The 20,984-nt window shown below is 39.8% G+C and overlaps 1 protein-coding gene across 6 annotated transcripts; it reads right to left on the bottom strand.

Annotated features, from left to right (window-relative positions):
- Positions 1-5,696: 5,696 nt before the first annotated feature.
- LOC104924476 (troponin T, fast skeletal muscle isoforms-like) lies at positions 5,697-19,285 on the bottom strand. 6 transcript variants are annotated; one of them, XM_010737824.3, is made up of 16 exons: positions 19,057-19,284; positions 15,119-15,158; positions 15,005-15,018; positions 14,280-14,285; positions 13,368-13,496; positions 9,922-9,939; positions 9,634-9,654; positions 8,980-8,995; positions 8,849-8,894; positions 8,070-8,186; positions 7,876-7,953; positions 7,482-7,595; positions 7,277-7,386; positions 6,882-6,972; positions 6,431-6,471; positions 5,697-5,981 (listed from the first exon to the last, which is right to left on the bottom strand). In XM_010737824.3, the coding sequence occupies exons 2-16, from the start codon at positions 15,136-15,138 to the stop codon at positions 5,945-5,947; spliced, it is 858 nt and encodes a 285-aa protein (XP_010736126.1). In that variant the 5' UTR covers positions 15,139-15,158; positions 19,057-19,284; the 3' UTR covers positions 5,697-5,944. The 6 variants fall into 6 exon arrangements, with proteins under 6 accessions (XP_010736126.1, XP_010736128.1, XP_010736127.1 ...); XM_010737826.3 differs by lacking the exon at positions 9,634-9,654 and having other exon boundaries at positions 19,057-19,285; XM_010737825.3 differs by lacking the exon at positions 14,280-14,285.
- Positions 19,286-20,984: the final 1,699 nt, after the last annotated feature.

The following is a 20,984-nucleotide window of genomic DNA, read 5'->3' on the forward strand; positions in this document are numbered from 1 at the left end:
AACATCCTTAAAATTATAATTAAATAAAAAATGTAAATATTATTATATTTTGCAGAAAAGAGTGTGGTGAGGTGGACGCAACAATAAAACCTGTTTGATCTGCACAGACAATAATACAAAAACTTTGCACTGCAATTACTTGCACAATGCAGTTGTTTGCACAACCTGGACACTTGCACATCTCACTACCTCACTATGGTGTTATACTGTTGTTGCTTTTCTATTATTGTATATACTTTTTCTTAAATTAAACTTGCCTTACTTTTTATATTTTATGTTAATATATATATATATATATATATATAATATATATAATAATATAATATATATATATATATATAGATATATATATATATATATATATATATAATATATATATATTTCATTTATTTAATTTTATTTATGTGGATGGGCTGCTCCAGGACCAGGGAAACCATTTCGTTTCATCCCTGTTTACATGTGTTGTAATGACAAATAAAACTCCTTGAATCCTTGAATCCTTGAATCCTTGAGGTCACAGGTGTGTTATTAATTGACTCTGGCGACATCACGTGGGCGGTCACCTGGAAGTGCACGCGTCCCGCCCTGATTTTTCACGTCACCAAACGTCACCAGGAAGTCCAGTGAAACCAAGACGACAACATGGCAGAGCACACAGACCCACGGGAGTGCAACAAATCTCTATTTTAAACCCTGAAAATGAAATAAAAGTGTTTTTATTTTGGCGGGGGGATCATTTCTAATGACTGACGCTGGATTCGTGTTTACCTGTGAGGCTGTAACGGAGGTGTTTGTTCTCGGACAGACGCGGAGGAGATGCCCGAGCTGTCTGACGGTGATGATGACTTTGGTGATGATATGAAGACAGTGGCAGTGCATGGAGAGCAGGAGGACAGTCAGCGGTTACCTGTCTGTTCTGTGACGGGGAGATGACGTCGCGCTGCACACCTGTACGGTAGTCATGGATAGGAGCCTTCATATAATAATAATAATAATAATAATATATAAGTTTAATATAATGCACTTTACATTTGAATCAAATCCAAAGTGCTACAATGCACACAAAGCAACAAAAAAAAATAAATCACAACAGAAGAAACATGTCAAATACGATAAGATGTGGAAAAAAGGAAAGTTTTATGCCTGGTCAGTATTAGTAATTTAAAACAATAAATGATGCTGAGTCACAACTACATAACATAGAAAGCGCTGAAATATGGAGGACGTTAGGAAAATGCTGCATGTAAAAAATCTCTCTGTGCTGTGAAGATCTGAGATGTGTTTGCAAACAAAAACTTTTTTAAAAACTGACTCATAAACTCCGAAAAACAAAGTTCAGTTCACCCACATAGCTCCTGAGCCGCCTCGGGGACTGTATGCATGAACTGCTGAGGCAGCGGTGTAAAAAAAAAAAGGTCGGCCAGGGTGGAGGTGGTGTTTTTTTCTTTCCTTTCCTCTTCAAGCAAACCAGCAGATCAGGACAGAAGTTCAAATTGTTCCAATAAAGGATTTTTCTGGCTTTGTTTGTTGTGCCCCAGAGCGGCGTGTGTCTGTGTCATCTGTCTGTGGTTGATTGGTTGATTTAAATCAGCCGATGATGACACCGTCATCATTCAGTCCGACTTTTCACACAGCGGCCCGTTGTTGGACAGAAACTCTGTCTCGTCACTGTCCTCCTTGTCGAGGACGGTGACGTACGGCAAAAAGATGAAATCATCTGAAACTGGAGAACCACAACAAGTGTTAATGTGTTTCTGTGTTTCAGGTTGCTGAGCTCTGTGTCTCCACCCTGCAGCATGCACAGCTGAACATCAGCTCAACCTCGCAGACGTGATAAGAAGACACAGTGAGTAGAAACTGACGAGGAACCAGACGTCGGTCGGTTTGTCGACGTAGCTGAAACTTCTTTTCTCTTCCTCTTTTAGATTGGATGACTACGGTTACATCAAGATGATCAACTTCATCGGTCGACAGTGAGTACCGCGCTCGTTGCCGGCTTCCTCTGCGATGCTTATCGCTGTGAGCCACTTAATGAACTAAACAAAGCCTCTGTGTAGATTTGTACTGAGGTGTCCTTATAATACACATCACTGCCAGATGTACCAGTCTTTAAACTGGCTGGCCCCCAAGTCCAGGAGGCATGTTCACTGGTTACTACTCATTTTTAAGTGGCAACTACTTAAATTTTCCTTCCATTTGAAACAATATCTGATTCCACTCAGCTCACAAACAATGTAAGGCATACTGATCAACTTTCTTTCTTACCCACGAATTAACAAAGAAATTGGTCGAGCATGTTAAATCTAAAGCCCAAGCAGACGGGATAATCTCCCTTGCACGATTAGGTCATAACCCCTTTCATCACCTTTAAATCCTCTCTACTTACCACTTCCAAACATCCTGTTCTTGTTTTTGATTTTATCTAAGGTGGGCATGCATAAGTGCTCTGTGTGCATGTGTGCATATGTAAAAAATAGCCAGTTTTGCTTTTATATTGCTGCAGTTGTGTTCTGTGTCATTCTTATTTGTCCATGTATTGTATGGGGGAGGGGCCTATGGAGCATTGTGGTGAATGGTGTCTGCGTCTTTTGATCGTCTGTAAACATTGTATATCTCTGTTGGCAACAAGGACCCCTCGAAAATGAGATGATACATCTCAAGGGTTATCCTTTGATAAATAAAAAATAAAGAATAAAGCCAGAACACACACACAGGTAGAGGATCAGAGTTCAGTCCATGAATCCGCCTGGAAGTCCTCAGCTTCAGAGACATTTCAGGCAGAGTCTGAGTTTCTGATCTGGGATCTGGGTTAACTTCTCTGCCTTCCCCGACGGGGCCGAAACGGACGACCCTGACTCAAATGATTTACACCCCCCCATGCTCTGAGCTCACAGTCCGGGCAGCACAGCAACTAACTGGGCTAACAGCAGCTACAGTTGGAAGCAGTTTACTTTAGGTCCACCAGGAAACTCGTGTAAATCAAAGAGTTCAGTTCAGTTCAGTTCAGAGCTTTATTGTCCCTCCAGGGGAAATTTGATTTGCAGTGACAATGCAACTTACACAACAAACAATAAATAGACAAACAGTGACATAGAACAATGACGCAAAGTAAAGCAACCAAAACTTGATTTAAACAATCGTAATGAAGTTAGAATAGAGTAACAGAAGGCAAAAAGTCTTAGTTAAAAAGATAAATACCACAAGACAACTGCACATTTAGAGTGGTGCAAATTAATGCATTGATTGCACGGGGAACAAAGGAGAATTTATACCTATTTGTTCGTGCCCTAGGTAGCATGTATCCCGTCCAGACGGCAGAGAAATAAATTCCTGCAACATGGGTGGTCAGGGCTAGACAGGATGGACCGAGCCTTCTGTAGGACTCGTCTGTCAAAGATCTCGAGAGACAGAGCTGCCGGCATGCCAATTATCTTGTTGGCATCTCTCACAATTTTGAACAGACAATTTTGTTTTAACCGACGTACAGTTTTGGATTTTTCTTCTAAACAAATCTGTTTATAGAAATGTGACGCATCGTGTCTGACGGCGCTGCCAGACGCTCCCTTACCCGGGAGAGTGAAGACTTCCTGCGACCGTCCAACAGGACGACCCCTGCTGCAGACAGGTAGCCACTCATAACTTGTTTTTAATTGAACAATCTCAAAGCTACGTCTGTTCTTAGATGTCCAAGTATTTTTTTTTTTTTCCGAATGGTCACACAGCCTGTCCTCGTAGAAAGGGGAGTGGCTGAATAGTAGAAATGGGGATAAGGATGCACACTGCAGGTTAGTGGAAAGTGTTTATGGTGTTGCACTGAAAGTGACAGAAGTGGTTGTGTGAAGAATATAAAAAGAGAGCTTAAGGGAGAAGTTTCATCCGTAACTCCGTTCTCTCTTGATAACAAACTTTATTTGCTTACATGTAAAAAAAATAAATTTAATTATTTAAAAAATGGTTTTGTTCATTTCAAGCCACACAAATACTCTTTTTTGTACAAATAAACAATAAACCTGACTAATAAGGGTTTAGACCAGTGGTTCTTAACCTGGGTTCGATTGAACCCTAGGGGTTCGGTGAGTCGGTCTCAGGGGTTTGGTGGTTTGTTACAACATATCTTTGTGAGCAATTGTTTTCGAGGATGCTGGACATAAAAACTAAAAATCATGCACTGTGTTGGTTTTGTTATTTGAACAAGGTGATGTTAATGCACGGTTCATTTTGTGCACCAGTAAAAAAAAACATATTTTATTTTTTACTAAAGAAGTTTTTGGTGAATGAGCATATGAAACTGGTGGGGTTCGGTACCTCCAACAAGGTTAAGAACCACTGACTTAGACTTTTTAACCCTAGAACACTAACGTTGGGTGATTTTCACCCACACAGTTCTTGTCCTGTGATTTTCATTGTGTTGCTGCTGTCTGAGTTGCATGGGTCCTTGGGTAGCTTCAGGCTGCTCACTGATGTCATTAATGGTTTGTTTGTTTCCCTCTTCCCATCTATGTTTTTTTCAAGAGGCATGCGTTCGGGTGATTTTCACCCGACGTCAGTGATAGTGAGTGCCATATCTCTCTCACGGCTGTCAGTGATGCAGGAAGTCTGTGCCTTCACCAGACAAAGTCTCACATGTCCCAGGAATGGGTGGACCAAAGAACAAGTTCCCAGCTCCATTATTTTTTCTGTTAGGAAATTTCTCGTTAAGGATTACCTGATTTTTCAATTATTTTGCTGCCTTTTTAAAGGGTCCCCCATGGTACCTTTTTATTTATTTTATGTGATATTGTACATTGGGAAATTAAAGAAAAGTACTACAATTTGGCAAACAGTGTTGTACTTTTACATAAATCAATGAAAACTGTATTTTATCCAGGATATTATATTGGGTAAATATACCTGACGTTAGTGATGGTGTTACTAATTTTAATGTTAGTGTTCTAGGGTTAAACCCAACCCGCCTGTGATCTAGTCAGCACAAATCCGCCAATAAATGATACTGGTCTGATTTTGAGGTGTATAAAATGATGCTCAATTTAACAAAAGGTTGCAGACATAAAAACTATTGTGGCTTAAAGTATTACAGTCTACATCATACGCTTAGGAAATAATGTTATATAAAGTGACTGAGTTACATTCCAATTTCTTTTTTATTTATTTCTTTGGTACAGTTGACACAGAAACAGGTGATTTACTGACAAATTTACCACTCCGTGTTTTTTATTTTCAAAATTTGGTGGGTGGGCCTTTAGTCCCATGGATTATTGTGCTCTATGTTTGCGCTATAATCTTCAAATTAAGGTTCTTCTTGTTTGCCTTTACGCTGTGTAATGTCAAAAATATAAATATACCATAGACAGACAGATAAGGCTAAGTTACAACCACAGACCCTATTGGGAGCTATGGGCCCCTTTAGACTTTAATACTGAATAATACTAAACAGCTGGAAACAGCTACCTGATGTGCCTGAAAACAACAGTAAAGTTGCATACAACCAAAACAAAGAGCTGAACGACACTAAAACACTCTGTCCTCTGTGGGTTAAAGGTGGGGTCAGCTTTGAAGTCATTATGACTGACTTCATTCTGACACACCATTGTTGAATATAACAGTTTTACAGTATTGAACTGAACAACGCTCTGTGTGGAGGCATGGTGACTTTGAAGCTGTTACGGTGACATCAAATATAAGACATGTAGACTGGGGGATTAATAATTCTGGCATTTTATTGTCTTTTTACACAAACACAGTGAATTAAAATTTCATTATTGGAGCTAAATTCATCCAGAAAAACATTTCACTCAAGCAGACACAGGCTGTAAGACTGTTGCCAGTTGATGCCTTTGTTCCGGAGCTGCAGGTGTCTAATGCGGGATCTGAGCCGCTCTTATAAGCGGAGAGGGGGGGCGTGGACGTGCCTCCTGTCCGGGGCTCGACGTCACTCAGGGGCCGCTCACTTCCTGCGGCGCGTGGCGGCTCCCTTCTTGCTGCTGCAGATGCGCAAAATGCAAAAACAGAGTCATACCTGTGCAGTGAATCTTTAGGTTCATCATGCAGAATACAGGAAGAGACGCAAACCGAAGAATATTATATAATATAATATTATTTTCACTGTTTTATGTTTGCTATTAAAGTTTGTCCGTGCACTTAAACATCTGGAATGAAGCTGTGATGCAGAGTTTATGTTGGCGACTGTGGCTCAGGAGGTAGAAGTCGTCCACTAATCAGATGATTGGCGGTTCGATCCTCCAACCTGTTCCCGAAGGCCGCGCCATGTAAATGTGTATAAACGATTAACTCCTAAAAACTGATGAGCAGTTGTTCACCTTGCATGGCGCCCAATGCCATCAGAGTATGAATGTGTGTCGGAGTGGTCGGAAGACCAGAAAGGCGCTGTGTGAGTACAGTTCATTTACCGTGTTGATGAGGAGTCACTTACTGTTTCTGCAGCTCATCGATGCGGTTTCTGAGAGAGATCACCTGTTTGAAACAGATACGGTAGATGTTTCACCTGAACACTTTCAGATTCTCTGGTTAAAGCTGCAACATGTAACTTTTTTTCCACATTAAAATACCAGTGTTTAAAGTTCAAGTCTTAAAACTGGATGTGATCTGCCATGGAGAATATGGATGTGACAAAGGAGGAACAGGACGTCAAAGAAAAGTGAAGTGTAGCAGGCAGCTGTGTCACTGCTGATCAACCAAACAGGAAAGGAGAAGCAGCCACTGACGAGATCACAACATCACCATTGACGAGATAAATACATGGCAGACAGCCATATTTGTTGTCACACTCAGAATAATAATGAGAACTTATCAGTATTAGAATATCTCATAAAAAAGACAATCTGGCTGTTGCACAGGTACGCAGCATTTTATGCAGCACTGACCTCGTATCTCTGTCTCTTGAGCTTCTCGCAGTGGTCGTATTTAATTGCCTCCAGGTTCTGCAGCCACTCCCACAGCTCTTTTGCCTTTTCCCTGAAAAAAAAAAAAAAAACACAATCCAGAAACCAAACCTTCAATGAAAAACACACTGCTTCTGCATCAGAAAAAATCTAGAATTGCGTTTTTCTCTTGAGCCTCATTTCATCTGCTGGTAGTACATGCAGAATGCATTAATTACATTAGAATCTGATGTAATCAGGGCAGTGACTACAGGTTGATAGGAGAAAAAAATCAAGATCATCATGAGACCAGTTCATTTGTTAAATTAAGATAATTATTAAGTTTTCTTGTACTGAAAATGTACCACTCAGTGTTGTTTTCTCCTCCTGTGTGTTACCTCAGATTGTCCTCGCTGAAGTTTTCGATGTCCAGGGGTTTGCATCTCTCTGCCATGATCTTCTTCTTCTTTTCTCTTTCAGTCTGCTTCTTGGCTCTCTTATGGTCAGTCTAGAAAAGTCGAACTAGTTTAAACTCTGCGTCTTCACAAACACACGACATGTTACCAGTTGTCAAAACAAACAAAAAGAAAAAGAAAAACCCACCCTCTGCAGGATGCCGCTGTAGTTGGATCCCATGTTGGTCAACGCCATCTTCTTCTTGGCGTCATCCTCAGCCTTCCTGTGAGCGTCGGCATTCTCCTTTCTCTGTCGCTCAGCCTGCAGAATTCATTTTCAAACATCACAGAACAATCATCAAACTCATCTAAGACTAAAACTAAGAGTGACTTAACTTTGCTGCAGTGATGTAAAAATGCACTGAAGGTGTGGTCAGTGGTACAACACACTTGAAACTCCAAAAAGAGTTCAGTGACCGCGTTTTCTAAGGTCAGAAGCTCTTACTTAGGTGACTTAGGTTATGCAAAACAAGTCTCTACCGTGGAAAGAATCAAAGGAATGAAGTTACTGTGATGTTTCAACAGAAGCAGAAGCTGTGTACCTCCCGCCTGGCCTGCCGCTCTTTATCCTTCTCAGCACGAACCCTCTGCTGCTCGGCTCGCTCAGAACGGCGTTTCTCCTGGAAATCAAAAGACGATGCTTCAGCGCTTTCTGCCAAGTGCAGAGCTAATGCTTCAATAGTCACGTGTAATGTATTTTATTATGTATTATTATCATAATTGGGTAAAAACTCACAATTCTCTCTTTGAGAGCAATGAGCTCCTCCTCCTCCTTCTTCCTGCATTCAAAGTGAGCATCGATCAGTGACTGCAGCTCATACAGGTCTTTGTTTTGACGTTTCTTCTGGATGTCCTGTAAGAACGAGAAAGCAGTTAGAAACTAACATGGCAGAGGTTTCTGTCAGGAATGCCGGACCACTGGGAGGAGGAGGGGGAGGAGGAGGAGGAGGAGGAGGTGGAGGTGGAGGAGGAGGTTTTCAAGGGTTGGAAGGGACAAGTGGAAGACCAAGAATCTTAGCACGGAGCGGTGCTGGAAAGCAGGCGATCAGGCAGTGGAACGAGGCCCAGCAGCCTCCCAGTGAACATGGTTGGACCAATCGCAGCCTGTAAGACTGATGGAGGCAAATATGACAACAGGGAACACAGCACCAAGATGAATGACAGCAGCTACATACAATATTTTCAGATCTTACTCAGTGAATTAAGGATTTATTCAACCAAACCAGAGTTGGCGATTGTTGGAACCGTGGTCAGACTAACCAAGATGGTTTTGGTTAGATTGATCTTATTTTGAGTTAATAAAGCACTTTCTAACAACCTGAAATGACAGATCACCACTTGAGGTACAAAGTGGTACTATGAAACAGGAGTTGAAGTTAGCTAGTGATTATGCTCACAGTCTTACATCTTGCACCTTAAGTGGAATACATGTGTACCAAATTTGGTCTTAACTGCCCACAAGGAAGCCAGGCCTACACATCTTTCCCTGGATGGATAAAAAACAAGTCAACTCACATCAAAGTCTACTTTCTCGCCTTCAGGCAGCTTCGGAACACTTGGTCTGTTCGAGGGAATAAAATTCACGTTATAACAACATGTAATTTAAAGGTGCCAGCAATTATGGCTACAGTGATAAACGTACTCACTTGAACTTTGGCTTTTCTTCAGGTTTTTAAGTGTCACAGCAGTGACAGGAAGAGAAGATAGAGATATAAAAGTGTTAGAGTACGAATACAAAGAGAGACAAAGGCTAAAATATTTCTGGTTAATCAGGGGGAAGAGCCATGTGGACAAGCTGAGTTACATCTGAGGGCTGCAAGTTGTTTCAGATCAAAGTCGTTGGAGTGAGTCTCAATGTAGCGACACTTTTCATCATCAGTGTCTGTTTTAAGTGCAGTAAGTACACAGTGTTACCTGATATTTATATGTGTTAATTTTTTGTGCATTAGTGTGTAAATCAAACCAATATAATCGGAAACATTTGGCTAATCGGGATCAGTACGTTGTGCGCCGTAAAACTATTTAATAGTGGAATTTAATTTTATGAACATACTTCATTGCACACTTTTCACAACAGGGAGTTTGACAGTGTGATTACTGTTAATTGATGCGCATGGTAAAAACACAAGTGGGATTTTAACAGAAACAATTAACAATAATAATAAGTCTGTTATTAGCTTTTTTTTAATGTTTTTTTTATTTTTTTATGGGACCCTCACACTAAAAAACACAAAAGACAGACAACACAGGAAGAAAACGCAAGCAAAGAAAACATCGACTCAACCGGAAATACAAACTACCATCTTGATCTCCCTCCTCCCCTGGCAGGACACATTCATGCAAAAAAGAGAAGAAGCAGACATGAGCCGGTGGGCCTGTAACCATCGCTCAGCATTTCTCAATCCTTCACCGCGTTCCTCCACATTGACGAGAGACTAAAGCGAACTGATAAAAATTCTTGCCTTTCCCTCGAGGTAAGATCAGTGAAACAAAGAAATGCAAAAAAGTTTTGAAAGATCCCATATCCAAGAGGGCAAACAGAAATAACGTCCAATCAGAAGAACAGAGAAGAATTCAAATCAACATACCTTCCTCTTCATAGTCCTCTGCATGCAGCAAGTGTCCAAAGCAAGAGCAGAACAGACATCATTAGTGGTCAGACTGGGCAGCCTGTTCATGTCCTCTTTACAGTGCACAGCTTAAGAAGCGCATTTACAAAAATTGGGGTGTTCATATTATTATTGTACAGTATAGGCATAGTGGCAGCCGCTGCAGAGGTCTCATGTCATGTCATGCATTAATTCTGCATTAACACAGCAGACGGCTCTCTCTCTCTCTGCATATTAATTATTATTATTAATTATTATTAAGGACATTCATATGAACTTCTTTAAAGTTTAAAGTTTCCTAAACAATAGTCTTTGTTAGTAATTTTTTTAAACTATAATTATAACACTGTGTGTGAGGTTTAGTGCCATCTAGTGGTGTAGTTGTGAACTGCAACAAACTATTAATTACGGTTTAAATAGGACAGACGTATGAAATGTTACATTGTTATACCTCCATCAAAGTGTGTGCTTTTGACTAGCGACCATGGTTACCATCTCGCCTTTAACACCAACAGAAACAAGTTAAATCTTCCATACTAGTGGTCAAAAATTGCTGCAAAATCGAAGCATTAGTTCAGCAAGCATACAGTAAAGACTGGGACCTCTGCAGCGACTCCATCTGTGCGAAACAGTTTTCGGATCATAAAAGCATTTAAACAAACTTGGACAATGAGTATGATTTGCTTTGCATGAAAACACCCCAACGTAAATGCTTTAGAGCAGTTTGCCAGTCTCACTTTTCATCTACACATGGAAAGAAACAAGCTAAACATGGACTGAAGGGAGGCAAAGAAACAGCTTTTACATGAAATTACCCGTCATCCTTTCTGCTAAAGCTTCCAAATTGACACAAGTTTGCAAAAAAAATGCAAACATTGGCCATAATCATTAACAACAAAATAAGAACATCAATAGAAGGCAATGAATGACACGGGGTAGTTGATCCATGTAAAAGACAGCTGATTTTCTTCTCTTCTTTTTCAACATTTATATGTACAGCTCATATTCAAAACACACATTTGACACTGGAACAGGACAAAATGTTGATTGTGTGTCAGCTAACACTCATGGTGATTTGATGTGATAACTGTGGACATTTTTTTTTTTTTAAAGCAAAGCCCAAATGTTTGCTGCAGTGCACTCTTCGAGGGTTCTTCGAGGAGCCCGAAGACACCAAAAAAAAAAAAGCACTTTAGTTTTCTTCGTTGGAACAAAACTAAAGTGCAACACACACTGGCCTTGTCATGCCACACCGATCCAGTGAAGTGAATGTGACAGAACGAGAGCTGACGCTGGGGATTAGGGCAGTGTCTTGATGCTGATGCTGCAGGTGTTCGTTGCCTCGATAGTGGTACCTATGGGCTGCGGTGATGATTTTGGGTTGGGTTGCACCATTTCGAGGGTGGTGCAAGTGGAAAGGCAGTGAGTTATTAAAATCAAAAGTGTTTATCGCATTGGAAGCGTGAATGTGCTCAGCAAATAGCCAGTGGCAATATGGTGACAATCTTGTGTACAGTGAAAAGTTTGGCCCAAGGGTGGAACTAGAAGAAAAGTCATGGATTGGATTAATGGCACCCTACCAAAATTTTGATGGTGGCTTGTTGGTCCATGGTGTCATAGAAAAGGCCAAAGGTCACCAAAAACATTGGGATTTGTTTTCTGGGGATCTTGAACAACCACATCAGAAATTTCAAGATAGATGTGGCTCTAAACAAAGAAGAGTCATGTATTCAAGAAATCATAAGAAAGTATTCTCTGGCTGACCGTCAGTCTGGCCAGTATTTTACATTGGACCAAATGTTGGGGACAGAAGGACGTCCTTCAGGTATCTCTATCAATAGGTTATGTCACTAAGGGAACAGTCCAAAAAGGGTTGGCATCTATGATAAAGCTTTGTTAAGGTTCATGATACCGTGTCGGGCTACTTTAAGGAACCCTTGTGTTTGGTATCTGAAGAACACCTGTGGATTTTCTTGGATCAACAAATGATTATGGAAAGAGCCAGTGTCTTCTACAGTAGAAATGGAATATTAACCCTCATCTCCATGATTACCCGGGCCAAGATGTCATCTCTCTTTACAGTACGGCCATGCTGATCTCCTGCTCAAACACAAACCCCAGTGGTGAGTAATAACAGACTGACAGTGGAGTATAAAAATACTCACTAATAAAAGTTCTGCATTGAAAATGTTAATAAATTGAAGGTACAGAAGTACTTTAAGTATCAAAGTACTCCTTGACTCAATGTCTCAGTGTTATATTGTTACAGAACATTATATTATTCTGCTGTCGTACTGGTAAAAGTTGTACAGTACTTGAGTAAATGTACTTGCTTATATAACACCACTGGGGTAGATGCTGGTAGTGAATTTAAGCTCTCTGAACCATTAATTTGGCTTAATTAGCTGAATCGTTTGTTTATGTTCAATGTTTTAAGGTCAAACCGCTCCAAAATGTGCAGCTGCTATGCTGCAGCTAAATTTAGCTAGATAACATGTGGCTTTTGTGTTTGTTGTTTTGTTTTGTCCAAAGGATTCAAACCATCTGTTCCTGCTGGGAATGCATCCTGGCACAAATTCTTAACTCGCTCTGCAGATTTACAACTTTGTGGACAGAGGTACAAAGAGGAGGTAACTCCAGTGGGAAGGACTAAAGGGAAGCTAAAGGAGAACTAGAAGGTGAACTGCAAAAATATCAAACCTAACAAGACAACTGACTCTCAAGCCTCTTTTATTTATAACAAGTGGAAAGAAATCTGCCAGTAGAGTGTGATACATGTGTAATGCCAAGGGAAGCAGATGATATGACCTTGGACTGGAGAAAGAAAAATATCTCCACACACTGGCAGATTTCTGGCACTGCATCAAGGAAAAGACCAGTTTTAGTATGATTCGAGGTATGTTTTTTTTTTACTCTTTTTTAGCTTTCCCTGATGATTTCACATCACTTTAAAATTCATTCTGTAAATATTAGTTCCAACAGTAAAAATGCATCTCAGTTAAGAGCTGATAAGACTAGAGAAAAACAGCATTATATTTTCCAAGTTCAATGCCATATTTTAATATTAAACTTATTTACAAGGGACTTTTTACTCCTCTTTTGCCAAAACACTTCCAAACAGTTGCATGGTTCCAGTAATTTTCTTTGCTGCAGGCTTTATTGTAACTGCAATGGTATCGTTAGCTGACACAACGAAATAATACAACTGAGCAGCTTTACAGTCAACACTGACAGGTATTATTGTCAGAAAAAATAGTGAAGGTAGCAAAAACCCCTCAAATCATACCTCACTGTCCTTAAGACTCAATAGTTTGACTTGTCAGGCAGGATATGTTTTGCAGCATGTATGTTGACAAGATTTTCTATCCTATGGAGCGCTAAATGTCCTGCAGGAGAAAGGTGAACGGACTGCCCGTGCCACATACCTTCCTCCTCATGAACCTGTTGCACCTCTGGCTCTGGCTCTGCTTCTGGTTCAGGCTCTACCTCTGGCTCTGCTTCTACCTGGGCCTCCGCCTCAGGAGCTATTTCTACTTCTACTTCCTCCTCCTGGTCTACGGGCACGCAGCATGCACCAAACCGCCGGAAAGAGGGTGGGTGTTGGAGAAGGCCGTTAATGAAGACCACAGACATGACAGAGCCATTAGAAACCAAAAGTGAGAGATTACTTTAGTAACAGTGAGGACGAATGGATGAGCGACGGACAGAGCTGCTGGGGAGAGAGAAACACATGATGATGAGAGAAGGTCAGTTGACCTTTCACATAGAAGCCATATTGAACTGTTTTGGTGGAAAACTACCTGAAGAGCAGTGCCTTACAGGTAGTTTTTCACTTCCACTGTTAAAAATATGGCCGTTGTGTGAATGAGGTCAATGACAGTTGCACTGATGTGACAGTAACAGATGACTGTAAACATGTCACATGCCAAGAAGAAGAAATGTAGCGAGCCCAGAGGCTCAAACACATTTTTTTTCTCAACCATGTGATTCAAAACATCACTCAGTCACCCTTAATTTAGAAATGTTTGATTGACAGCTGGGTGTTAGTTAGCTCTGCCCTACACATGTACAGACAGCTAAATATAAGAATATAATGCAAAAAAATACATGATAAATAAATAATATAAATAATAAATCATATATTTAAAATATTGTACAAGATGATCTAAAGCATTGAGGCAGATGTTTTGTCTGACTGATGACTGATGTTAGTGTCTCCTGTATAAAAAGCAGCTGTCAGTGTCAAACACTTCAAATTAAGGGTGAAACCAGGCGGTTGGCAAATTAGTACAGTGGAGAAAAGTCTGAAAATGTGGAATCGATTTGGTCGTCTTTACCTTCCTCTTCAGATTTGGAAAAAAGAAAACGAGGCATAAAATGAGACAACAGAAACAAATACAACATGGCGTCACTTTATTATTACATTTAAATCACTTCGAAGCTCATATATTTAAGAGTTTAGTCACGTTACCGTATTAGAAAATATATATTTAACATACATTTATAATATTTGGTTTCAAATACATACAAACATATATGTTAGGAAAATAATCATGGAGTGCATTTGAAATATATATCTCCATTATGTGGACTATTGTATAACGTAAGATAATACGGAGAAATATTTCAGGATAAAAGAAAGAGAAGAATGAAAATGACCTCCATAATAACATATATGTTTTACTATAGTATAGTATTTGTATATATATAAATGTACAATCATTTGTACTGAATCAAAATTTTAACTTAACTAAAACAAAATTATAGTGTTATTATTAGTTTATCCTAAATTAAAAGCTATAATTTAAAAATTAAGTTGTAACAAAGTTGCATGTATATACTAAATATCCTTTTTACTTTGTGTAAATGTAAATTTTAGTGTCGGACTAAAGAAATATTTTCATTTCATTGAAGTCAGAATTCAAGGTTTAAACCCGAGCCCTAAATCATAAATATAATTTGAGAAAAAATGATAAATTTAGGTCTAACTAGTTAGTTTATCCAAAGTATCATAATTTTAGTGTGTGTAATAAATAAAACAAAACAAGTGGTGTCCACTTACCCACGACATGTGGCCTGAAATATTAAAGATAAATCAATCAGACAGGAGACAGAGATGAAACAACATCAGGCAGGATGGTGTGCTGTTGTTATCGACAGTGTGGGATTCACTTACACTTCCTCGGTGTCAGACATGGTGACAGCAGACTTCACACCTGAGAGAGAAAAGACAAAGAGCCTGATGAGTTGACGGGATTGAAAAAGCATCGGAGCGAATGTGTTGATATGAATAGGTTAAGAGTTTGATCCCCACAGAGACATCTGTCCCACCGCAGGAATACCAAACGTCTCCTGCGGTTTACTCTTATTTTTATTCAACTGGAAATGTTTCTTTGATATAAATGTGCAGCACTGCTCATGTGCTCATTCGCTTTCTTGCCAAGAGTTAGATGAGAAGATCAACACTGTACAGAAATGCTCCAACCAATCAGCTGCAGCCAGCAGTCTGCAAACAGCTGTCCTGGCTCTGTTTGAAGGGAACAAAATCTGCCTACCAGCACGTCTAAGGCACACTAATTAAAATGTTATCATCTCATTTGATTATTCAACACAAGAACTGCAGTGTAAAAACAAAAGTTGTGCTTTCATGGACAGTTACTGCTGTCTGTGCTTGGCTGCCTGGCAAGGCCAAGAATCCCGGAAGAAAAACTCGACAACCATGACACGTTAAATCACGCAGGCAAGACGATTTTTGAAACTCATGACGAAGCCGTTTTCAGTCTTTGTGGGTTACGCTAAGCTAATCACCTCCTGGCTGCATCACTGTGGTATCAATCTTGTGTAATTTCTATGTTAGAAGGACCCACGTGATCCGAGAGGGTCATTTTGATAAGAAACATTTGATTGGGAAGCTTAAAATTCTGTTGTGTGCATCACTAAAATCAAAAAATTATAAAACATTGAACAAGTTATGTTTGACTTTTGGGGTTATTTTTTAGAGTAATCGAGGAACAAGAGAAATATTGTAGTTTTAACTCCATTACTTTATGTTACTTTAGGTTACTTTTCAGTTTAAGATTTAATGTAAAACATGAGCTATTCATAAAATATGCATTATCATTGATAAACAGCACATTTTCAACAAATCAGTTCTTGCATTTAATATTTAAAGTACATTGTGCTCCTTCTTCTTAACGTACTTTTACTGAAGTAATATTACGAAGGCAGGGCTTGTAATGGAGTTGTAGCATATTGGATCTGTCATCACTGAAGTGCTTTCACACTTGGTCCAAACACCTTATCCAGAGCAGTTTGCTCAGCTGTTTGGGAGGTGTTATCTTCTTTGCAGGTTTGTTTTCACCCGCGAGAATCCGATCCAAGTCCGCAGAACAGCCACACATCGTTAGCACGGACGCTATCGCCGCCAATTTTAGCTGAAAGAACATTTGATTCTTTCAAACTGACACGCAGACTGCACCGCCCCGCCTTGTGACACTTACTAGTTACTAGTTAACTCTGGCAGCATCCTGGCATGCATATAGTTTGGGTTTTATTTCAGGTTTTGAGATGTTTGTCAGCTCATAGTAACATCTACTCAGATGTTTCTACACAGCCGGGTCTGGTTCACTAACTACTACTGCCTATGTTACACACACTAAATAGTCACAGAGATTTATCAGTCATCATCATCTGAGTCACACAACTGTATTTAACCAACTGTAAAACGTATTGTATTGCAGGCTGGTTGGCAGATAATATGCCTTTCTTGCCATTCTTTGGATCTTTTTTTGCCATTACCACTCAAATAAAAAGATTTAAAAAAAAGGCTGAGGGTAATAAAAATATAAATATAATGCATTACATAGTAAACAGGTAGTGATTTGATGATATAGTGGTTCCAAAACGATAGTGCCAGTCTGTAGTATGTTAGTACGAAATCTGTAGATACAAAAGCTTCATTCCAAGGTAACAAAAACATAAACATTCATCAATTACCAGGAGGTTATGCACTAATAAAAACATAGTTACACAGTTTATTCCATTTCTGTCGCCTTTTTAAACCAAAATTAGCCACTAGGGTAAGTCAGTTTGTTTTACCTTTTTCTAAAGTGGGTGAACTGACCCTTTAGTGTAATACTTTCAACAGCATTACACCACTCATCTTGACTCATACTGTACAGAACAAATGGATCTCACAGCCCACCAAACAGCAGCTTGCTTTGAGTTGAACTATGACTAATCTATGCTTTCATGGAATCAATGACAGCTTTCACAGTTCATACAAAATGACTCCAGTCCTATTAATAATGGGAAATACCGCTCTCATCAACCCAAAATGTTCCTACAGGCTCTGTGAAGCTCAGCTAAACCTCATTTCAGTCCACGTCGGGTCTCTGCCCGCCGTACACGCTACACTACACTATTTATTTATACATCATATACATCATATTTGATATATATAAATTGTCTTTGGATGACTCCTTCACACTTAGCAGTGGGCACAGCTGCAGAGGACTTGGAGGATTAGTTCTGGATCATATTTCCACCCATCAGCTGAGGAACGGTGTCCAAATAGCAGCTTTAATCCCTCGGCTCGGTCCAACGGGAGGATCCTCTGCACTCAAACAGCCAATCAGCATCCCCCTCTCCAACAAATGAGCTCTTTGATCGACTTACAGCTGACAGCGGCCTCACCTCTGTGTGTCCAGCATTCACTCAGGGCATACCGACACTTCAGCAGTCTGTATATTTACTCGATGGCCTCTTCATTTCTTAAGTATCAAAAGACTGAATGCTGAGGAGTGTTCCTGAGTCTTTAGGAAACTAAAACTTGGCGCTGAAATTGACAGACCGACGAAACAGGTGAAGCCACAAGGGAACATCACATCCCGATCCAATCGGGAGCAGATTTAGATTGAAATATGAGACAAAGTTACACACTGTTTGTTACATATGCCAAGTTACAGTTGGACACACGGATAAACGAGCTGGATGAAGGATGCGAATTTCGCCTCTGACAGCAAACGTATCATCACCATCTCAAGACCTCGTGTATCTAAAATGTCGCTGTGGTCTTCAGGTTGATCACGGTGGGGGGGTTTCAGTTTAAAGTTCAACATAGTGACAAAAGGTTACAGGGGGAGACTCCTTTAGTTTCTACATAGTGACACCTTACTGTATTATAATGTCAACTCGAAGAAGAGGCTGAACTTCAGCATCGGCTGAACCGTGACGCTAAATCTGACAGTCTGTGAACATGCACGAGTCTTGTGTGCAAACATATAAATATAATGAACAATCTGTGTGGTTTCAAGCTTTGGCGTCCAATTAATCCACATTTCTTTGACATAAGACCGCAGATAAGCACTATTTGTGATTTTGGTGCTTTTAACCTCTGTGGGTCCCTCTTAGCCCGAGAATTATGTCCATATTGGACAATTCAGCAGATCACAGTTTACCTGTGATGCCAAACTTCAATGCCAGTATGCTCACTGGACTTATAGTAATTAAAAATGCCGGTATAAAAAAACAGTCTCAAACTAAATTAGAGGGATGGAAAACGTAAAAAGTTCAGTTCTTTTAGAGCTGCTTCATTAAACTACTGTAATTTCACAGAACATTCGGCAGCATCTATGACTTTAATTACTTAAAAGCATTCGTATATTTCCCTCCTGAGCTCTCACCATCATTTGAAATGATGATCCACGTCCACAGGAGCTATATAAACATAAAAAATCATTGAAAAGCGCACGATTCAACGTGTATAAAGAGACTTTTTTATGAATCTGTTAAATTGATCTGCTCTCAGGGAAACTGGACTCCTTCGCCCCCGAGGGAGACTGTTGACCATCCCTAACATAAACTACACATGTTTGACATGCAGCTGAACATGTCTGCGTCTATTTCAACCGTCCCTCCTGAAGTTACAGCCCGGCAGATGGATGAAGATCTGATGTTTTCTGTCTTTTGTCCTTCTGCCAGCAAATGCAATAAAAGCAAAATCTACCCCAACCAGCAGATTTTTAGTTTGAAAGGAGAAAAAAAAACTTTACTAAACAAAAAAAAAACGTAGTTTAGTACTGATGAGTGATTTCAGAGCGGTGCTTGTCTTACCTCAGAGAGGAAAAGAAGCTCCTCCGACGATGAAGATGAAGGTCTGTAAGAATCAGCCGGCTCCGCTCAGAGAATAAGTCCTTGTGTTATAGTGATACTTGAGCTCATCAGGCCCTTATTGGCTGCGGGATGAGAGTGAGGTGTCTGTGTGTGTGTGTGTGTGTTTAGTATGTATGTTTATGTGTGGAAAAGGTGGGGAGAGGATTGAGGGTAAGGGGGTTGTCGTCATGACCCTGGAGAAGGAGATGGATGAAATACTGCGGATGGAAGAGGAGGGCTCAGGTTTTGGAAAGGAGCAGCTGAGAAGCTTCTGTTGCTAAATTTACAGTGATAGAAGGCTGGGAGGGGGGGGTTACACATCAGCCTGGCATCCAGACAATGGAGGGAAAGTGTGTGTGTGTGTGTGTGTGTGTGTGTACCAGTCAGTCAATCAGTCAGTACAGAGTAACAGAATGGCAGAATAATAATAGAACTAGACTAACAACAGAATCCTTGCTACGAAACGGTCGATTTCGATGTGACTTCTTTCTCAAAAGAAACAGACAATAACAGTTTAACCCTCTAGACCCCGGCAGAGTTATAAAATGTCGCTGCTGCTCTTCATCAAACAGCTCTTCCCTTAAAAAAAAGAAAGAAATCAAGTTTAAAAAAACACAACTTCTCTTTAATTTGATACCAAATATGAGATAAATCAAATCAATATCAATACAACAGTTGTTTGTTCTTATATATAAAGAAAATATGTATTTACAACAGTGACATGAGAAATGTGGAATATGTGGAAAAGTGACCGCGACCCGGTCAGTCCTCTTTGCCAGCTCTTTGGTGAACAGCTTCCCTGGAAAACGACCTCTGTCTGAGCAGCGAGAGCCGGGTAAATCCCACTGTTTACTGATGGTGATTACAGGATGTAGTGTGAGCAAAATGCTTGATCTCAAAATGTCTTTGTCTCTTTCCACCACGCTTAGTGGGTCAGGATCTCCCTTACAACACAACCGGCTTCCATCAAATTGTAAACCCAGGCATGCTTTGCCAGCGTGGAGCCATTTTTAGACGTACAGTGGAAACCCACAAAGGGAAAAGCAGAGATATCAGTGTAATAATATATATTTTGGCTTCATCTCTCTAAAGTTAGACTCTCTAAAATGTTGTAAGCACATTAATTTTATCCTAAACTGTCTATTCATCTAGATATTTTCAAAATAGTGATTCAGCCAGATCCATTGATATCCATTTTTGGTATAGCAGGAACAACAACACAGGAACTAAACTCATGGAAACAGGATTTGTCACTATGCTATAGCACGGAGACTGATTCTCCTCCATCGGAAGAACACTGACCCGCGCTCGGTGGCTAAGGGAGGTGTTACAATTTCTTAAGCTAGAGAAACTGAGACTCACACATGTGGCTCCTCTCACAGCTTTGCTCAAACTTGGCAACCATTAATCATGAACCCCCCACCCTCCTCCATGTATGTCCAATATAAAGAAAGTCAATTTTAAGTTGTCACAAAAAGTGCCCTCTTGGATGCCCCTATACACTGTAAACAAAAATGTGGATTGTTTTAAAGAAAATGTAGAAAAGGAACAATCCATGGCTTTTTTGTGTCTTCCTGTATACAGAAAAACACAGTTATATTTCAAAGCCTTTATATTGTATATAAAACTATATATATATTATTATGAATCATATTTAGTGGCATATTTTACAGTCCTTTACTGTCATGGTCTGGCAGTGTTTTACCAAAAAATCTACAGACATTTTAAAGTATGAAATAAAACACCAACCTTATTCATACAATCAACAGTACTGATATCCTTTTATCGTCATTTTAGAAAATTATTAAGGAATTATTTATAAATTCTGGCAACCACAGCAGTTTTTTTTTTTTTTTTACCGTAAAAACAACAGTTTCTTTTTTACAGCG

Source organism: Larimichthys crocea, chromosome VIII (genome assembly GCF_000972845.2).
Source record: "Larimichthys crocea isolate SSNF chromosome VIII, L_crocea_2.0, whole genome shotgun sequence".
NCBI classification, from domain to species: domain Eukaryota; kingdom Metazoa; phylum Chordata; class Actinopteri; family Sciaenidae; genus Larimichthys; species Larimichthys crocea.